The sequence below is a fragment of the Nannospalax galili genome, unplaced genomic scaffold (assembly GCF_000622305.1).
Source record: "Nannospalax galili isolate Female #2095 unplaced genomic scaffold, S.galili_v1.0 scaffold854, whole genome shotgun sequence".
NCBI classification, from domain to species: domain Eukaryota; kingdom Metazoa; phylum Chordata; class Mammalia; order Rodentia; family Spalacidae; genus Nannospalax; species Nannospalax galili.
In genome coordinates, this window is record NW_008334957.1 from 1,851,702 (window position 1) to 1,869,923 (window position 18,222).

Below are 18,222 nucleotides of genomic sequence, written 5' to 3' on the forward strand. Positions count from 1 at the left end.
GCAGCAACAAACATGGATGTACAAGTGTCTCTGCAATAGGATGAGTTCTTTGGGTATATGCCAAGGAGCAGTATAACTGGGTCAAATGGTAGGCTCATTTGTAGTTTTTTAAGAGTTCTCCATATTGCTGTCCATAGGGGTTGAATAAGCTAGGAGATACCTTCCTTTCAGTTATTGGCCAGGGTGACCCAAAAGACTCCTAAATGAGTAGCAGACCCCAATCTTATCTAAAGGAATATTGACTGCTGATTGTTGCTAAATGAGGAACAGCTGATCGTCCTAAAACAAAGCTCTCTAGATAGGCTGACTAGATTCAGCAGACAGACAAGCACTGGGGAATGGCTGGGGGTGCTGGCAACACAGTGGACAGCAACAGGGATGACAGAGTGTTTGGGCTCCAATGTGGGGAGGGGGCAGGCTATGGGAGGGTGCCATTTGGGAAGTGGGTATATAGATGACTAAGATTTTGTGGGATGTTCTGTATGATATACACACAATAAGAAGACATATTTGAGGAGGAAGCATAAAAATTTACTTCATGTTAATTAGTAGAGGTAAGAAACATTACTATTGAAATCTACCTGATGACTTCATATCCATACTCTGGTGCCAAGGATACGAGTGTAACTGACTGTGACTAGTAATAATCAGATACATAGAGATTAAAGACACATGTGCAAACATCTAATTGTTAGTAGCATTAAAAATGTAGGAAAAAGCATATTTTAAAATGAAATGGAGATCTTTGTTAAAGGGTAAAACTCATTCAATGTTTTGTAGGGTTTATACTAAGTTCAATATTGTATAACCGTATTAATTCAACTGTGAACCTAAAAATTTACAGCCACTTTTGAAAGAGATGTATCATTGCTCTGGAAATTGTTACTGAGCATGTTAAAGCTGTGATGAAATGCTTCTTCTAATCATGTGGTTATTAAATTTTTTTTTCCGTTCTTTTTGAGACAGGGTCTTCCTATAGCCCCAGCTAGCCTGGAACTGACTATGTAGACCAGGCTGGCATTGAATTGAACTCACAGAGATCCACCTCCCTCTGCCTCCAAAGTTCCGAAGTCCCGAAGTGCTGGGATTAAAGGCATGCGCCACTGCGCCCAGCATGATCCCATCTTCCTCATTGGCTTCTTTATAAATCTTTTTCTTTTAATCTTAAAGTCTTTAGAATTTACATTTGTATATTTTAATGTATCCAAGTCTGTAAGTTATAGTACTTCAAGAACAGTGTAATGGTTAGTTTTAATGGCAATTTGCCACAAATTAGAATCACCTGAGTAGGGAACCGCACCTGAAGAATTGTCCAGATTGTTTAACTGAGATGGGAAGACCCACCCCCTAAATGTGGGCAGCATGTCTGGTCTGGTTGCAACCCAGATAAAAAGGAGGCACAGCAGGAGCTGAAGCAGAGCAGAAAAGCAGGCACAGGTCAGCCTCTGCGCTTCACTGAATCACCCCATTTGAAACCCACTTGAAAAGGAGCTTTTAACAAACCACCCATTGTTGAAACACACCAACCAAAGGCAGCAGAGTCTGAATTGACGAAGTTGAATCTTTCTAAGACTTCTTGATAAGAATGGCTTCCCATCTCAGAAAACCTGAACCCTCTGAACCATCTTCAGATGGTCTTGAATTAAACATCTTAGATGTTAAACCAACCCAGGATTCGACTGCACTGTCAGGAGAGCTCTCTAACTTTCCAAGTGCTCAGCTCAGCTCACCTGCACATGGCAGTGGCTCATATGCAAAGCAGGAGCTGCAGAGCCTCTGTGAGAGGTTTAACTCCTGGTTGCAGCCAAAATAGCACAGCAAGGAGGAGATGATGTCTCAGCTGATCATGGAGCAGTTTGTTCTCACTGGACGCTGCAAGGACAAGTCTGCCTTGAGAGGAGGTGGGAGTCAAGCGGCAGAAACATGGACAGGTTCATGGAGGACCTGACTGATGATTGCTTGAAGCCTCCTGTCCGGGTGCATGTCTTCATACAGGGAGAGAAGCCCTCTGTCCTGAGCATATGCCCTTAAAAGAAGTCATCATGCATTTGAAAGAACAGAGGTCAGCAAAAATGCCAACAGAAGACCATGCAAGGACACCCGTCCAACCTCCCCAAGATGGTCCCTTGGATATGGGTCATGAAGATGAAGAGCAAACTACTGAAATGGATGACAGACTACCAGGCCAAGGAAATCAGATAGTCCCTATTCATTATCCAGGAGAACTCTCTGGAGCCTGAAGAGGGAGGTGTTTCTGATGGAAGCCCTTAAGATGCTGCAGCAGCAAGCCAAAGGGCCTCTAAGTCCCCAGAAGTGTCGGTAGAGACCTCTTATGAAGAGATCTCTGTGGAGGTACAACCATGGTTTCCCTGAGGGCCAGAGCAGTCAACCCTCCTAGTCTAACCCTATGCACAAGAACTGTGAGAGACGCCCCATGTGAAAGTGTGAGAAAGGTCCCATCACAGGTAAGGAAACCATACAAATGTGAGCAGTGTCAGCAGCTGTCTGGGCATCGATGTTCCCTTTTAACAACCCACCAGAAGAGGCTTAGGAACAAGAGGACACTTTTCTGTGGGGGAATGTCACAAAGGTTTCTGTCAACAATCAGAACTCTGAGTTCATCAGGTCATTTACTCAGGGGAGAAGCCTTTTAAATGCAGCACGTATGGGAAGTCCTTCAGCCACAAGACCAACCTGGTGGCTCACCAGAGAATTCACATAGGAGAGAAACCCTACGGTGCTTCATGTGCCATGCCGGATTCCGCCAATCCTCCACGTACCATCAGCACATGAGGAATTAAAATGGAGACTGAAATGTGATCCTTCCTCAGCAGAAGCATCCACAGCTCCTGCCTCCACGTGACATCTACACATACACATGCATGTGATTTCTGTATAGCCCTTCCTTAATCAGTGAGGCTATGCCTTGTAATTTCCTATTATTTCCATCCATCATCCCGTTCTTTCAGCATGCAAGGCTAAAGAGGTCAATTTGGTTCACTAACATTTTCAAAATGCCTAAAAAATGGCTATTTTGTTTTCTATAAGTAAATCGATGTATCTGTAAAAAAAACAAAAAAAGGGGGGGGGAGCACAGCAGAGGGAGGGTTATTCACCTTCTGCTGGTTGAGCCTTCCCTCTCACCACGGAGCTGATTTGTCCTGTAGCCACTGCTGATTCCTTTGCTGAGTTGGGAGCCACTGTTTCCCGGTTTCTGTCATTGACTGAGGACCAGCAGCTCTTCAGGAGCCCTCCAGGGATTGGGAGCTGTATTAGGACTGTGGAGGCACCCAGCCCTGCAGACTGAGCGACTGGCGTGCTCATGGCTTCTCCAGTGTGGGACTGCCTTAGCTTCTGAGGCCCCATCCAGGCTCAAGAAAGAGCGACTACCAGCTCTAGCCCTTCTCAGGTGTGATTCAGCTGTCCTGACTACTTTGAAGCTAATAAATCCTTTCCATATGTGTGTACATATACGTATTCCTATTGATTCTGTCAGTTCCACTCCTCTAGAGAACCCCGTGTAATACAAAGTCACAATCTCACAACGGTGCGTACTTCCCGTTTCTTCCCTTTATTAGCTGTACTCCTTGTGATTTTACTTTTAGATGTTATAAATGCCACCCTATTTTTGTTTAAACAGTACAGTCTCTTCTAAACAAGTTTAGAGAACAACGCAGCATGTAGATTTACCTAAGCAGCTGCCATTTCAGTGCTTCTTTGTATATCTGGGTTCCGAGACGACATCAGACATCGCAACACGTTCTGACTACCGAAAATATTTTCATTCCTATAAATATTTCTGAGTTTTGTTCTAGAGTGCAATTAAGTTGCTTGGAAACTGTGATTCCTTTGCCTCTTACTTTTAAGATTGTTTCTCAAAACTAGATCAGCACTCAGTCTTGAGAGAATAACTCTAACTACTGCAGCAAGTACTCTACACTATATGCTATCATTCTGTCTCCTCAGTTCCCAGACAATCAGGAAATTTTTCATCCTATCTGATGAGACATGTCATGTCTAATTCTCCCAGTTCCCAATCAGGAAATTTTTCATCCTATCTGATGAGACATGTCATGTCTAATTCTCAGGTATGTCAAACTGTAGCTGAATGACGTACATGTGAAGAAACATGTATGTCCAAAGACGGCCCTCTGCAGCTCTCAAGTTCTCTCTGTCCTTCAGTAACATGCCTTGTAATCCTGGGCTCTCCAGACTCAAAACTGGTTTTCCTCAAGTTAGGTAATTCAATAGGCCCTTCCTGGATTCCCCCACAGTGTACCACAGCGTGGGCTTGCTCCCAAATGTGAGACAAGTCACAAAGGAGTCATTTCACTTGTTTTCCATCTTTTAGATCACTGCGCTTTGTTCTGATTCCTCTGGCCTTGAAACCATGGTCTGATGTATGTTGTCTGTTGTGGTTTTAGGCAGGAGGGTAATGTGCTCACTCTGTCTTGTCTCTAAGCATAATTCCTGAGTTATTTCTTATGAAAAAGGAAGGCTGACTCAGCTACACTGAGTACCAAGGGCAGAGGAAAGAGCTAAGGACACTTCTCAAGAAACAGGGCTAAGGCCCTAATCCAGAAAATGGCCATATATGCCCACCTTAATTTTAGAACTGCTGTATTTCTTCCATCTTCCTTCTTTTCGGTGACTATGCCTCCTGCAGTTACAATACCCTGCTCTCACTGCTGTGGGTCTGATGACTGTAAATATCTGTGTGTAGGGATGGTGCAGCTAATTTTTCTGAGTGCACAGGTTTTCAGACTAGATTGAAAACACCTGAACAGCTTCATTTCCATCTGGACTTGCTTTAGATGAGACCCTGAACCATAAGCTTAAGCCCAAACCCCTACTGAGACAAGACTTTCTTAGGATTTGAACATGCTTTTTATGTGGGAGAAATGTTAATATGTACGCAGAGGGTAAACTGCAATGAATTAAAGATGGTCACACATTATTACACATTTCTCCTATCAAAAGGCGAGATTATAAACTGGGTGTGGTGATGTATTTAATCCCAGCAATCAGAAGGCAGAGTTGGATAGATCTCTAAAAGATAGAGGCCAGCCTGGTCTACATAGCAAGTTCCAAGTCAGCTGAGGCTACAGAAAGGCCTTGTCATTAAAAAAACAAAAGGTGAGATTATGACCCCTCCTCTTTTAATATTTTTTCTTATTTTTGTGTATGAATGTTTTGTCTGCATGTATTTAAGTGCATCTGTGCTGTGCAATAGCTGTAGAGGACCAAAGAAGGTGTCAGATCTCCTGGCACTGTGGTTTTGGATGGTTGTTAGCTCCCATGTGGATGCTGGGAATCAAACCTGGATCCTCTGGAAGAACAGCAAATGTTGTTAAGCACTGAACCATCTCTCCAATCCCATGACCCCTCTTCTTAAATGTAGGTAGACTCTAAATCAAGTTTGACAAACACAATACAGCAAAAGGAAGTTGTGTTGGTATGCCCCCACTACATGACTGGCACATCCCACCTCCTGTGTCTTTGGAGTCCTTTGGAATAGTTACTCTGGTGGAAGTTATAAGGAATTATAGCAATATAACAACATAAGTAATATAGACTATTCCAACTACCCTAAAGCTGTCATATACAGTTTTATGAAAAGATCCCAAACTGTTTTTGCTCAGACACCAGCCATGTAAGTGAAGGAACTATCTGGAACAATCCAGATCCAACATTTGCAAAATGAAGGGCAGAAGCCCTCAACATCCAGTTCCAGTCATCTCCAGATGTTTGAGCCCTTTCAGCCCAGGGTCCAGACAACAGAAAGCAGAGGCAAAGCATCGTGACCATAAGACAGAAGAAAATGGCTAGAACTTGTGCAAGCCACTAAAATTTAGAGAAATTTACTATGCATCAAGAAATAATCAAACAGGAGCCAAGTCAGGGGTTCAGTTAGGATACGCCTGTCGGAGATTCAGTAAAGATGTCTAGCTGGTTTTAGATGTACAAGAATTTCAGGGAAGGGGTCTGGAGTACAGATACAAGCTTGTAAGACACCTGCCTTGGGTCTGTCTGTGTTTCCTTTTCCACAGTATTTATCACCTCTGGTATTTTCTGGATAATTTGTCTAATGTTTATTATCTGTTTTCTAGCACAACGTAAGCTCCTCAAAGATAAGCACTATTTTATTCACTAATGTATTCCATACATGCAGAACAGTGACTGGCACATAGAAGGTACTTAGAATACCTGTTGAATAAACAAGGCAACTTAAAAACTATATACAAGCTGGGAAATAAGGCAGAGAAGGAGGTTCCAGAAGCAGAAGATTAACATATGAGAAAAACAATGGCAGAGGAAGACTGGAAACACACAGACTACATGTAGCAAAACAGGAGGCACAGAAAAAAAGCCCTACAGTAACATGTAGAGGCCAGAACTCACTATTAGCCCAAGTGGGTTTGGAATGCATGGTAATCCTCCTGCCTCAGCCTCTCAAGTGTTGGGTTTACAGATGTGAACCAACATGCCCAACTTTTTGTTGGTTTCTAAATCTCTTAGTAAAACAGAAAAGTCATCATCTGAGAAAGATGAAGGAAAGTACAGAATAATTCCTCAGCACTGTGCTCAAATATATTTTAAATGATCATTTTATGCTGTAATTATTTATGTGTGTACCTTACAATAAAGGTATAGGGAGCATTTTTCCTTTTTGAACTGCCAGCATATAATACGGCACTCTACAACCAGATGGAAATGAACGGCGCAGATTCTTTAAAGACTTCAGGACAAAGCCAGTAGCTGAAAGCACATGTCAATCCGTTTGATGTGTATATACACCCATGCATATATACAAACAGACTCACACACATACTCAAATGCAATCTGCAAACACTGAGGATTAAAACCATTAAACTTCAACTTATTTATGAAATTTAAAAAGAACAAAACACTTGCCTTGTTTAACACACAGGAAACATGAGTTGCTAGTACTAAAGTAAGTATGTGAAAAAGCCACTTCAGAGCATGGCTCACCCTGATTCCAGGCAGTCAACATTTTATGACAAAATGTCAAAGCTCAGTTTTCATAAAAATATGTTTTTAAAAAGAATTATTATAATACACATTTTATAAATACAAAGTTTTCTTAAGATGAGGTGTTAAGAACAATACAAAATTACATACTTAGATCAAATAGGAACAAGAGAATACCCCTTGACACTTGAACACACTCGCTGTTGAACATTTATGACAATCATTATAACCCTAAAACAAGGATTTACCTACAGAGTTTAACTTTATACAAACCCCAAATAACTGAGAGTTGTGTTATTCACAACAATTACTTTGAAGATCACCAAAATAATTCAGATTATTTAAAAGTCTAGAAATAAAGGCTTGAATTTATGTATATTTTCATCATTTAATTCTTTAATACTTTTGAGACATTCCTTTTCTTTAACAAACAGAAAACACAGTGATCTATAGGCTACCAGTAAAAAAAAAAATTAAAAATTTTTCCATAAAAGTCTATGAAAATTCATTTCAGTTGCTGCTAAATGCATCTTGTAAAACACAAAGAAGCCCAGGAACAGACTCTCAGAAGCAGACCACTTTCCTCCAGAGCCTGCTAGGCTCTGCCTGAGACAAGTCCTCTCGAGATAAACCGAATGATGCAGCACAGCTAGAAGTAGGAACAGAGGGCAGGTGAGCAGATCACCAGGAACCACGAGGAAGAAAACAACAGGATCCAGCAGGACGAGGCTGTCAGCAACAGACTCTCAGAAGCAGACCACTTTCCTCCAGAGCCTGCTAGGCCTCCTTAGCTACTGCCTGAGACAAGTCCTCTCGAGATGAACCGAATGATGCAGCAGTAGGAACAGAGGGCAGGTGAGCAGATCACCCCAACATCTCTGCTCTGACTCCAGTCACCAAAGTAAAGTCCCCAGGAACCACGAGGAAGAAAACAACAGGATCCAGCAGGACGAGGCTGTCAGAGACCCAGAGCAGTCTGCTGTTGCTGCCTTCCCCTCTGACAGAGGCTCAGTTGTCTGGCTGGATGCAGTGGACAGAAGAGGAAATTAAACATGGTGGTGCACTTCAACAACTCTTATTTTTGGTGACATCATATGGCTTCCACCACTGAGCAAACTGTAGCACTTTCTTCCTCTGGTCCTCAAAGCTTTCTCGGATCCCTTTCCTCCAAAGTCTGGGTTCCAGATCCAGCATACCACCAATGATTTCCTTTTGCAGAGGAAGAAAAATATGGATATATGCATGTATAAGCAATACGTCCATCAGGAATGGAACTGCTCATTTATTCACAAACAGCCCCTTGGGACAACGGACAAATATTGCCTTAGTTTCAGGCAAATTAAACCTTTTTTTTTTCTTCCCGATTTTAACTATGAAAACCTTATGATTCTTCAAGTCCTAGCTGCCTCCTCTCACGCAATCTGACTACTTGGTTGTTTGTTTATAAATCTGACAGTTGGGGGGGGGGATGAAATTTGATTCATCTGATCCATATTAACTACTATTGGACCAAAGTTAACCAACTTGTAACAATTAACTTCCTTTTCAACTGAAGTTGAACCTAAATTCATGCTTTTTCAGTTACCAGTACATTTATAAACCAGAGTTTTCCACTATTAACTAAAAATCTTTTTATCAGGAAAACAAAATCATATTTTAATATTAATCTAACTAAATCTAGAATTTCAAATTATAAATCTGGCACTGGAGAGGTGGCTTAGGGGTTAAGAGCACTGACTGCTCTCACAGAGAACCTCAGTTTAGTTCCCAGCACCCAAATGGTGGCCTAACAACTGTCCATAACTCCAGTTTCAGAGGCTCCAACATCCTCTTCTGGCCTCCATGGGCATTGCACAACAGTGTATGTGCACTCACATATATGCAGGCAATACAGTCATATGAATAAAATAAAAATAATAAAATAATAAAAATAAATAAAAATCATAAATCACTTTCATTTTACAAGTCACATTCTCACACTGTGAAAGGAATATCTATTGGTTCTCTGTTTATTAGGCTGGATTATTTCCCTCATGATTCTCCCTTTGTGTTGTTAGCTCCAGAACTGAATCGAACATATGCATGTGAATATCCACGTTCTGAAAGGAGAGGCTCAGAGGGAAGGCAGCATGGCGCTGCAGACAGGAAAGCACAGGAGTCAGAGTCCCATTCAGCACAGTTCTGCTGGATGCTGTGATAAGAGCTTACACAGATTACATAACTTCCTAAGACAGGTTCTCTACCTTAATAAAAAAAATCGTGAAGACCTACTATACACGTGCACGCACTTGCTGTCTGTTTCAGGGGACACAAAGATAACTAGTGTATCTGTCACCACAGAACCCGTAGAAGGTTATGGAGATATGATGAGAGCTACAACATTTAATGACTCGGCTATACAGAGGGAGAAGGTAGCTGTAAAGCAGGCCATTCAGAGATCCAAAAAGAAGAAAAATTTCTATTTGTTGTATACACCAAGAAAACGTACAAGGAAAAGGGAACTTCTTGTCATTAGGGAAAGTACTCAAGAGAAACTGGACACATTGAGATTTAGTACAAGAGTTTCCTGATACCACTCCAGCTAAGCAGTGTAGTTCGGGAAAGAATGGTTTATATATTTGCCTGAAATTGTCTCCAGAAAACCTCACTTACACCATGTAAGAATAGACCCTCTCCTAATGACAATTTCGGCCAACACTGTCAAAAATGTCTGGTTACAAGGTGATATCCCTGACTGCTAAGAAGATTCTGGGATATTTTTACTGATACTTTCTAGCTTCTTTCATCAAAGTTTATCAAACTCGTTGTATGCTATGTCCAAACCTTTGATTTCCTTTCACAAGGAAAGTATTAACCAAACTTCTGACCTCTTGGATTTTATCAAATCTGTCAATATACCTTTCCAAAGTAATGAGGGAATTTGTGTTGATCTTCAATGACATGGGCAAATCCTCCCTGAAGACCAAAATCCACAGAGAAGTAAGGCAAGCCTCTGGGTACCTAAGTGAACAAACAAATCCCATATGAGAGAAAGCATGAAATTAGAATACAAGGCTAAATCTCTTTTCCTGATTCTCGGCCATGACAGCAGCTGCCAATGACTCGGTTCACAATGAACTTGCAGTGCTAGAGACACCTTAAGCAATGGCCTAACTTTTCAAGTAAAAGGTTTCATTTTGACAGCCTTTTGGCCACACAGCGCTGAATCAATTCTAGCAGCTTACAAGCAAAATCTATTATTTTCCTGTCCTTGGAGATAACAGCAAAAAGACACTTAGATTTTTCAAATTTTTTGTCTTTTTTTTGAGACAGGGTCTCCCTGTAGCTCCAGTTGGCCTGGAACTCGCTATGTAGACCAGGCTGGCCTTGAACTCACAGAGATCCACCTGCCTCTGCCTCCCAAGTGCTGGAATTAAAGATGTGCCACCACTCCCGACTTGACACTTAAATATTTTTATATAGCCACAGAATAACTTTCCTATGACTACACAAATAAAGATCAAGGATATGTTTTTCCATATTTTACTGACAGTGCAGATTAGGAAGAGGGGCTTAGCCATATACATGGAGTTTTTCTTACAAATGCTTCACATCTTCACTATGACATATTTATCAAACATAGATCATTTTATAACTAACTGATAAGGTGAATATAGCAATATTATCAACCTAGTTTCAAAATATCTCTGGGATTAACTATTATCCTTCCTTTCTTTACACATGCATGCACACACAGTATTTAAAGCTATATGTTGGTTAAAAAGGGCTATGATTTCATGCTTTATCTATCATTAAGTACACTTTTCATTTTTGCAAATTTTTCTTTCTTGTATGTTATTTTTTTTTCTGAGACATGTTATCTCTGTAGGCTCAGTTGGCCTGGAACTCACTATGTAGACCAGGCTGGCCTGGATCTCACAGAGATCTGCCTGCCTCTGTCTCCTGAGTGCTGGAATTAAAGACATGTGTCACCATGTCCAGCTCTCAAATTATTCTAAGTTCCAAGTTTATCTTTAGTAATTGTCTGAGTCAATCACAGTTAAGTTTTCCCCTCTAATGCCATCACACATCATCTGGACACTGAACCATACATTCCTACATGATACATACATTTTGTATTATGTGCCTAGAAATGTGAAAGGGCGCAGTACTGCAGTGGAAACAATGATAATCTCAAATTATTACAAATAATAAAATAAATAAATAAAATTAAGGCCAATAAAGAGTTGCTCAAATTTTAGGAAAAGCATGAATTAAAAAAAGTTTACAAAGTAGTATCAATTAAAATGCAGAAAAATGAGCTGTTACTTTATGTATTTATATTTTTCTACATTTCCACATTTTTCAGATAATCATGTATGAATTTAACAATTCGGAAAAAAAGTAAAGAAAAGGGAGACTAGGATGGATGGCTAGGGTCTAAATGCCTATCTGCTCCCTAAGTGTGTGACACCAGGCAGAGTATCCAACACCTGAGTCTCATGAGAAACATGAAGAGCTCACAGGTTTGCTGGGAAGAGCAAAGAGAACTTATGCAAAGTGCCCAGCTCAAGCTGTAGCATCCGGGAGGTTATTACTTCATTTCTATACTCTGCAGAAAGCTATGTGCAAAGCTGCCTAGTGACGAAAGCAAAGAAGGCTGCATTAGAATACTTGACCATCTGAGCTAGTCATCAGGCAGGCAGCACGAAGCTAGAGGGCGACATGGACTGAAGGACTCAGAAGTAACTTGGAGGGATGTGTCACCAGTGACAGCACACTTCCCCTTTCCTTGTATTACAGTGTGGTAGGCAGAGTAACAGCCCCCTTTCATGTGTCAATACCCTAGTCCCACATTTGCCGCAAAGATGTTACCTCACATGGCAAAAGGGGCTTAAAAGTGCGGATAAGGTAAGACATGAAATGGTGACCCATATTATTCACATGAGCTAAATATATTCACTAGATATTCAGAAGAGACAGCAGGCTCTGAGTCACAGAGAGACTAGAGACACTAAGCTCTTTATTTTGAAGATGAAGGAAGGGCAACAAGTCATGGGACACAGACAGCTTCTAGCAACTGGACAATCACAAGGGAGCAAATCTTCCCTAGAGCTGGGTCTGGTGGCCCAGGCCTATAATCACAGCTACGCTGGAGGCTGAGGCAGAAAGACTGCAAGTTCAAGGCCAGCTGGGCAATAGAGAGTTCAAAGCCAGCTTGGGAAATTTAATGAGCCTGTATTTAAAAATAAAAAGAGGGCTGGGGATATAGCTCAGTGGTATATGCATGAAGCTCTAGGTTCAGTTCCTAGTACAGCAAAAACCACAACAGAATAAAATTAAACACTTGTCAGGTGTGGCACTGCACGCCTTTAATCCCATCACTGAGGAGGCAAGGGAAGGCAGATCTCTGTGAGATCGAGGCCAGCCTGGTCTACATAAGAAGTTCTCTAGAGGAACAGAGGCCTGAAGACATCCAGATTTTTAACCCAACAAAGCCTGCATCATACTTGTTGATGTCCAGAACTATAATATAACTGTGTGGCATTTAAAGCCATTTCTCACCACAGCATAGAAAACTAATACACACCAACACTGAATCCCTAGGGGCATTTGCCCAGATGGCAAGACAGATTCACAACATGTTTACACAGATGACCGCTACTGTCAGGCTTCTCCTTCATTCTTTCTGGAGCTCCAACAGGAGGACCTGCAGTCTTGCTAGACCAGTGGGCTGGTGGGCACTGTGAAGGCTCTAGATCACAGTGTATGAATTCACTTTCAGCACTCTCTCTTTCTTGCCTTTGCCTCCACAGGGAAATTGCTAGAACTCTGGTACCACTGTAAAAGTATGAACAGAACTGCAGCAAAGTAATACACAACTTCAGGGTTTTCATCAAATAAATTTTTATTTTATGCATGAGTGTACTGCCTGCATGTATGTAATTGTATCTGTGTTGTGTAATGCCCACACAGGTAAGCCAAGAAGGCATTGGATCCCCAGGAACTGAAGTTATGGACAGCTGTTAGCCACCATGTACGTGCTGGGAACCAAATCTGGATCCTCTACAAGAGCAGTCAGTGCCCTTAACTGCTGAGTCATCTCTCCAGTCCCCAAACTTCAGTTTTTAAATCTGAATTTCTCCCTTTTATTTCGGCAGTAATTCCTAACTTTCTGTAAGTTTTTAGATCTCTGGCTAACTCAAATTTCCCTTGCAAAGTATTTTCCTTAATTTAAAATGAAATCAATCCCTAAAAGTTGATTGTTATAGCTCCCACAAACTTCACCTTAAAAATACTTTAAAAGTTGAGCAAGAATTTCCCTGAACTCTCTAACAGTTTTCTGAAAAATGAGGATTTTTCTTGACAAGTTACTTATTTTCACACAGTTCCTCTGCACTGAATATTCAGATCTGTTTCCCTCATCTACTGTCTTGGGCTTCATATCACACTGGAAAAGTCCTGGAGGAAGGAAGGAAGCCAAGTGAGCAGAAAGGGACAAGCACACAGCAATGAAAAACAGAAATTCAGAGAAATCAGACTAAATCACAAGTATGTGGCTCTCTATAAAAACCTAAGAACACATTTGATGAAAAAAAAATCAACAAGACAGGCAAAAGACTTTTGAAGTTACTAAGGACATAAAGCTGTTAGAAGAATGTTAATAAGTCTTTTCAGACATAAAAATGTTAAAGTAACTCAGTGTTTTTTCACTTCAGGCTCAGAAACACCTACCATTTTTAAAAGACGCTGGAAAGCTTGAAAGCCTGAAAAGTGGCCTCCTTTGGAGCTATCCTGACACAACACTCTCTTCACTGTCCACCCACGTCATTAACTACAGAACCCCAAACCTAAGATGCACCAAGACAAGCTGTCTGTGTTCTTCCCCATCTGCTGCTGCTTTCCAAGGACCTCCAACAAAAAACATGATCAAGCCACACATGGTGGCACATGCCTTTAATCCCATCATTCCAGAGGCAGAGGCAGGCAGATCTATGTGAGATCAAGGCCAGCCTGGTCTACAAGACAAGTTCCAGGCCACTGAGGTTACAAGTAGACCCTGAAAAAAACAAAAACAAAACACACACACACACACACACATGCACGCACGCACACGCTCACGCACACACATGTGCGCAAACAAAGGCAAGAAACCAAAACAAAATCGCAGTCTTCTTCGGAGTGCTTTAATGCTGAATATACAGCTCTGTCTGTTCCTTGTTTTCCATACTGATTATGTTACTAAGATATCCCAGTTACTTAACTCGACCAAAGTACTAGGTGGTACACCAGTTGCATTTACAGTAAAGGAAATAAAGAAAAATACATTTCTTTTAAACTATCTATTTGATGAGCCAGGCATGGTGGTGCATGCCTTTGGACCCAGAACTCAAGAGGCAGAGGCAGAAGGATCTCTGTGAGTTCAAGGCCGGCCTTGTCTACATAGTGAGTTTCAGGCCAGAGAGGACTACAAAGAGACCCTGTCTCAAAAAAATAAATATCTATTTAAGGGATGGAGAGATGACTCAGCAGTTAAGAGCACTGGCAGCTCTAGCAGAAGACCTGGGTTCAGTTCCCAGCGCCCACATGGCGGCTAACAACTGTTCCTACTCCAGTACCAGGGTATCTAACGTCTTCTTCTGACCTCCTCGGGAATGTACAACATGGCTACACATATATACATGAAGGCAAAACATTCATACAAATAAAATAAAACTAAAATACCTATTTAAAATATATTTGACTGTTATTAAAATTTTCTGAATTTTTTAGTATAAAATTTTAAGACGTAAAATCTGGATACAAAAAACTATACAGCTTTTTCTATAGGCTGACCAGGAGAGGAGTAAACATACTCATGATATGTTTCTGTTTTGTTTTCTTAAAAATCTGGCCCAATTCACTAGCAAGGGGACAGAGACTGCAGACAGCATTCTACTCTGAATTAAAATGATGCACCTTCAACAGTGCATGCATGTGAATCTCTGACTGGGCTGCAAACAGGTAATGTTATCTGGCTATGTGTTTGCATCAGATATCCGGCTTTCCAAAAGCAGAAATGAAGGAGGAATATTCCAGTGACATCTACAAGGACACAGGTAGCCTAACGGTTTCTGTCAAAGGGCCTCATGCTACAGGGTTTTCTTTCGGTGCTGCAGGTCATCTAGGATCTGCTAGGACTGTTGAACCCTTAGCAGCACGAAAGCCCCCAGAGGCAGTACTCCATAGAACTGGTCCTGCTCCAGAATACCTCTACATGTCAATGGGAGAAAAGGAGTCTAGTGCAGGGGCTGAGCTGCCACGCCTGCACTGCAGTGCCAGAAGGCAAGCATTCCGAGATCTACTGCGCACACACCTGCATCGTGCTCTCAGAAAAAACTTGCAGGATGACTCTTTTTTTTCTTTTGAGACAAGGTCTCCCTGTAGCCCCAGATGGCCTGGAACTTGCTGTGGGGACCAGGCAGCCTTTGAACTCAGAGAGATCCAGCTGCCCCTGCCTCCCAAGTGCTGGGTTTAAAGGCATGTGCCCCATGCCCAGCTTAGAATGACTTATTTTTAAAAGGAAATTCAAAAGCAATCTATACAACTATTAAATCTCTATTCAATATAATGTATATTTCTGTAAAAGATAAGTCATTATAGAAGTAGTTAATATATTGCATCTGAAAGTTGATCTGCAAGTAAAAATTGTACTGTATAATCCCAGCACTCGGGAGGCAGAGGCAGGCGGATCTCTGTGAGTTCAAGGCCAGCCTGGTCTACATAGTGAGTTCCAGGACAGCTGGGGCTACAGGGAGACCCTGTCTCAAAAAGACCAAAAAAAAAAAAAAAAATTGTACTGTAATACATGACTCAGGAACTCCCCAAAGGGATAAATCCATAATCTGATCCAAGTACTATTTCATAGGAATGCAGCATAAATTTTTGCATAAAAACAAATTAGGGTGAGGGAGATGGCCCGTGGGCAAAGAGCCTCCCAGATAAGCATGAGGGCCTGAACTTGGATCCCGGAACCCATGTGAGGGGCATGTGGCAGTGGGATTACATCTGTAATCCCAGGCCTCCCATGGCAAGATGGGAAGTAGAGACAGGAGAAACACTGGAATTAAGTGGGCCAGTCAGCCTGGTGCGCGCATCAATGAGCAAGAGACCATCTCAAAGGAGATGAAAGGTGATGACTGATACCCAAGGTTATCCTCTGACCTCCCACACTCACATACTCACATACCCTCCACCCCAAATTTTTTAATGAGGAGAAGAGAGAGGGAGAGGGGAGGGAAGAAGAGGGAAAGAAGCTATTCTAAATCAAAATGAAGCCCATACAGAATTCTTTCTTTCATTATAACTCCAGTAACTAGAATACCCTTCTCCCTCTGTCCCACAGGCTCTGAGATGCCCCTGTGGCAGCTGACAGCCCCTGCCACCACAGCAATTATGGGGACTATAGGCAGGGACTGAGGGCCAGGAGGAAACATTTACTTGAACAAATAAAATTCCTATAAGGAAATAAGCATTTCATAGACCAGACAGGATCTTGATTGATGCATTTACTTAATTCACCTTTAGTTGCTCAGCCGAAGGCTGTTCTCAACTAAGAGGTGGGCATCAATGCAGATTCTGAACATGAGTAATCTCTTATACTAGAAAAAAAATTAATACTTACAGACTTTCTAATATCTTTTGAAGACAAATCAATCAACTTCTTGTTCATGGACCATTCTTCATCGGATTCCATTATGGCTTTCTAAGAAATATCCATCGACAATGAAAAACCAATAGAGCAGCGAATGCAAAGAAACAATTTGTGTGTGTGGTGTGTGTGTGTGTGTGTGTGTGTGTGTGTGTGTGTGTTCTTTCTGAGACAAGGTCTCCCTGTAGCCCCATCTGGCCTGGAACTGGCTATGTAGACAAAGCCGGCCTTGAACTCAGAGATCCGCCTACCTCTGCCTCCCAAGTGCTGGGATTAAAGGCGTGTGCCACCATGACTGGCAAGAAACCATCTCTACATAGTTTTACAACCTTCTTTTTAAAAAGGGGGACTTCAGTTTTTAAAACAGTTTTTCTCTGTATGTTTACTGCTTTGCTGTATTTTTGGTAGTCACAAAGCATATCCAATTACTCTTTTGGTATTTGGAAGAAGAGCAGTAAAAGTAAATTAATTTATTTGAGGATATTTCTATGAATACAAAAAGAAATTTGTGAACATTTATATTCACTGATCATGTTCTGTGTTGAAATGCTTGGCCTTATCAAGGATTGGTTTTTGTTGTGTAAAGCTGAGCTGAAGTCACCTTAGAGTTAAGAATGAATAAATAATACTAGTTAACTAATATGCATACTATTTATAAAATAATCTCATTCAACTAAGTACAACTAAATCAGATACACGTTGCTGCCCATTTACAGAAGCGCAGCTGCCTGGCTTCTCGTCACATGCAGCACATACAATAAACGACTGAAGGCAAGCAGCCTGCTGCTGCAGGGCTACACTCCAAGCTACCTGGAGGATGTGGAGAGACGGTCCCAAGTTCAAGACCTGCATGGGCTTCAGAGTGAGTCCCTGGCCGGCCTGGGCAACTTATTGAGACCTTGTCTTGAAATAAGGAGTAAAAAGGGGCCAGAGGACATAGGTCAGTGGTAGAACTACCTGATTGCACACATGAGTCTTTGGGTTCAATCCCCAGTAATGCCCCCCCAAAATATGTAAAGCCAAGTGAAACACAGATAAAATACACCTTTAATGATACACAAAGGATCTAAGAAAAGTAAGACACCGTTTTGCTAAAAGTTGACATCTCTGCCATCACGTGAGCAACAGTGGCTGCTCTAAGTTGGTTCCTCCTTTCATTTCAAACACCTTCTAGTCACAATCACCTACGATCACTCGATAACAGAAACAAACATTCCATAAAGGTCGAATAATCTCTCAACTAAGGGTGACTGATATAGAACTAAAATGGGTCTTGAGATTATCTGGTTTACTCCCCTCCACTTTCATAGGACACGTGTTTAAACCAAATCAGGTTTGAAGACCTCTAAAAGAAAATAGATTATCAATTCAATAAAAGATTTCATAACCCTTTTTATTGGAAGCAATAGTGCATATTATTAAATGTTGTCACCTCACACTAAGCATTTCACAAGCCATGGCCCACCCCAATTCACAGACTATCACCTTCCCTTTTCATGCTGCTGATGTCTCACATTTGACTTTATACTTATGCATTTGCATTAGTCTATAAATTGCAT

The 18,222-nt window shown here is 41.4% G+C and overlaps 1 protein-coding gene and 1 pseudogene across 1 annotated transcript in view; one reads left to right on the forward strand and one right to left on the reverse strand.

The window, feature by feature from the left end:
- Window positions 1-1,585: 1,585 nt before the first annotated feature.
- On the forward strand, window positions 1,586-2,801 carry LOC115069714 (annotated as a pseudogene).
- A 4,931-nt stretch (window positions 2,802-7,732) lies between these two features.
- Window positions 7,733-18,222, reverse strand: part of Cwf19l2 (CWF19 like cell cycle control factor 2) — a gene marked incomplete in the record, with an annotated part of 93,434 nt that continues 82,944 nt past the window's right edge. The window contains 3 exon segments of the mRNA XM_008829717.3: window positions 7,733-8,202; window positions 9,892-9,993; window positions 16,637-16,717. Coding sequence (XP_008827939.2) covers window positions 8,059-8,202; window positions 9,892-9,993; window positions 16,637-16,717 — 327 coding nt within the window.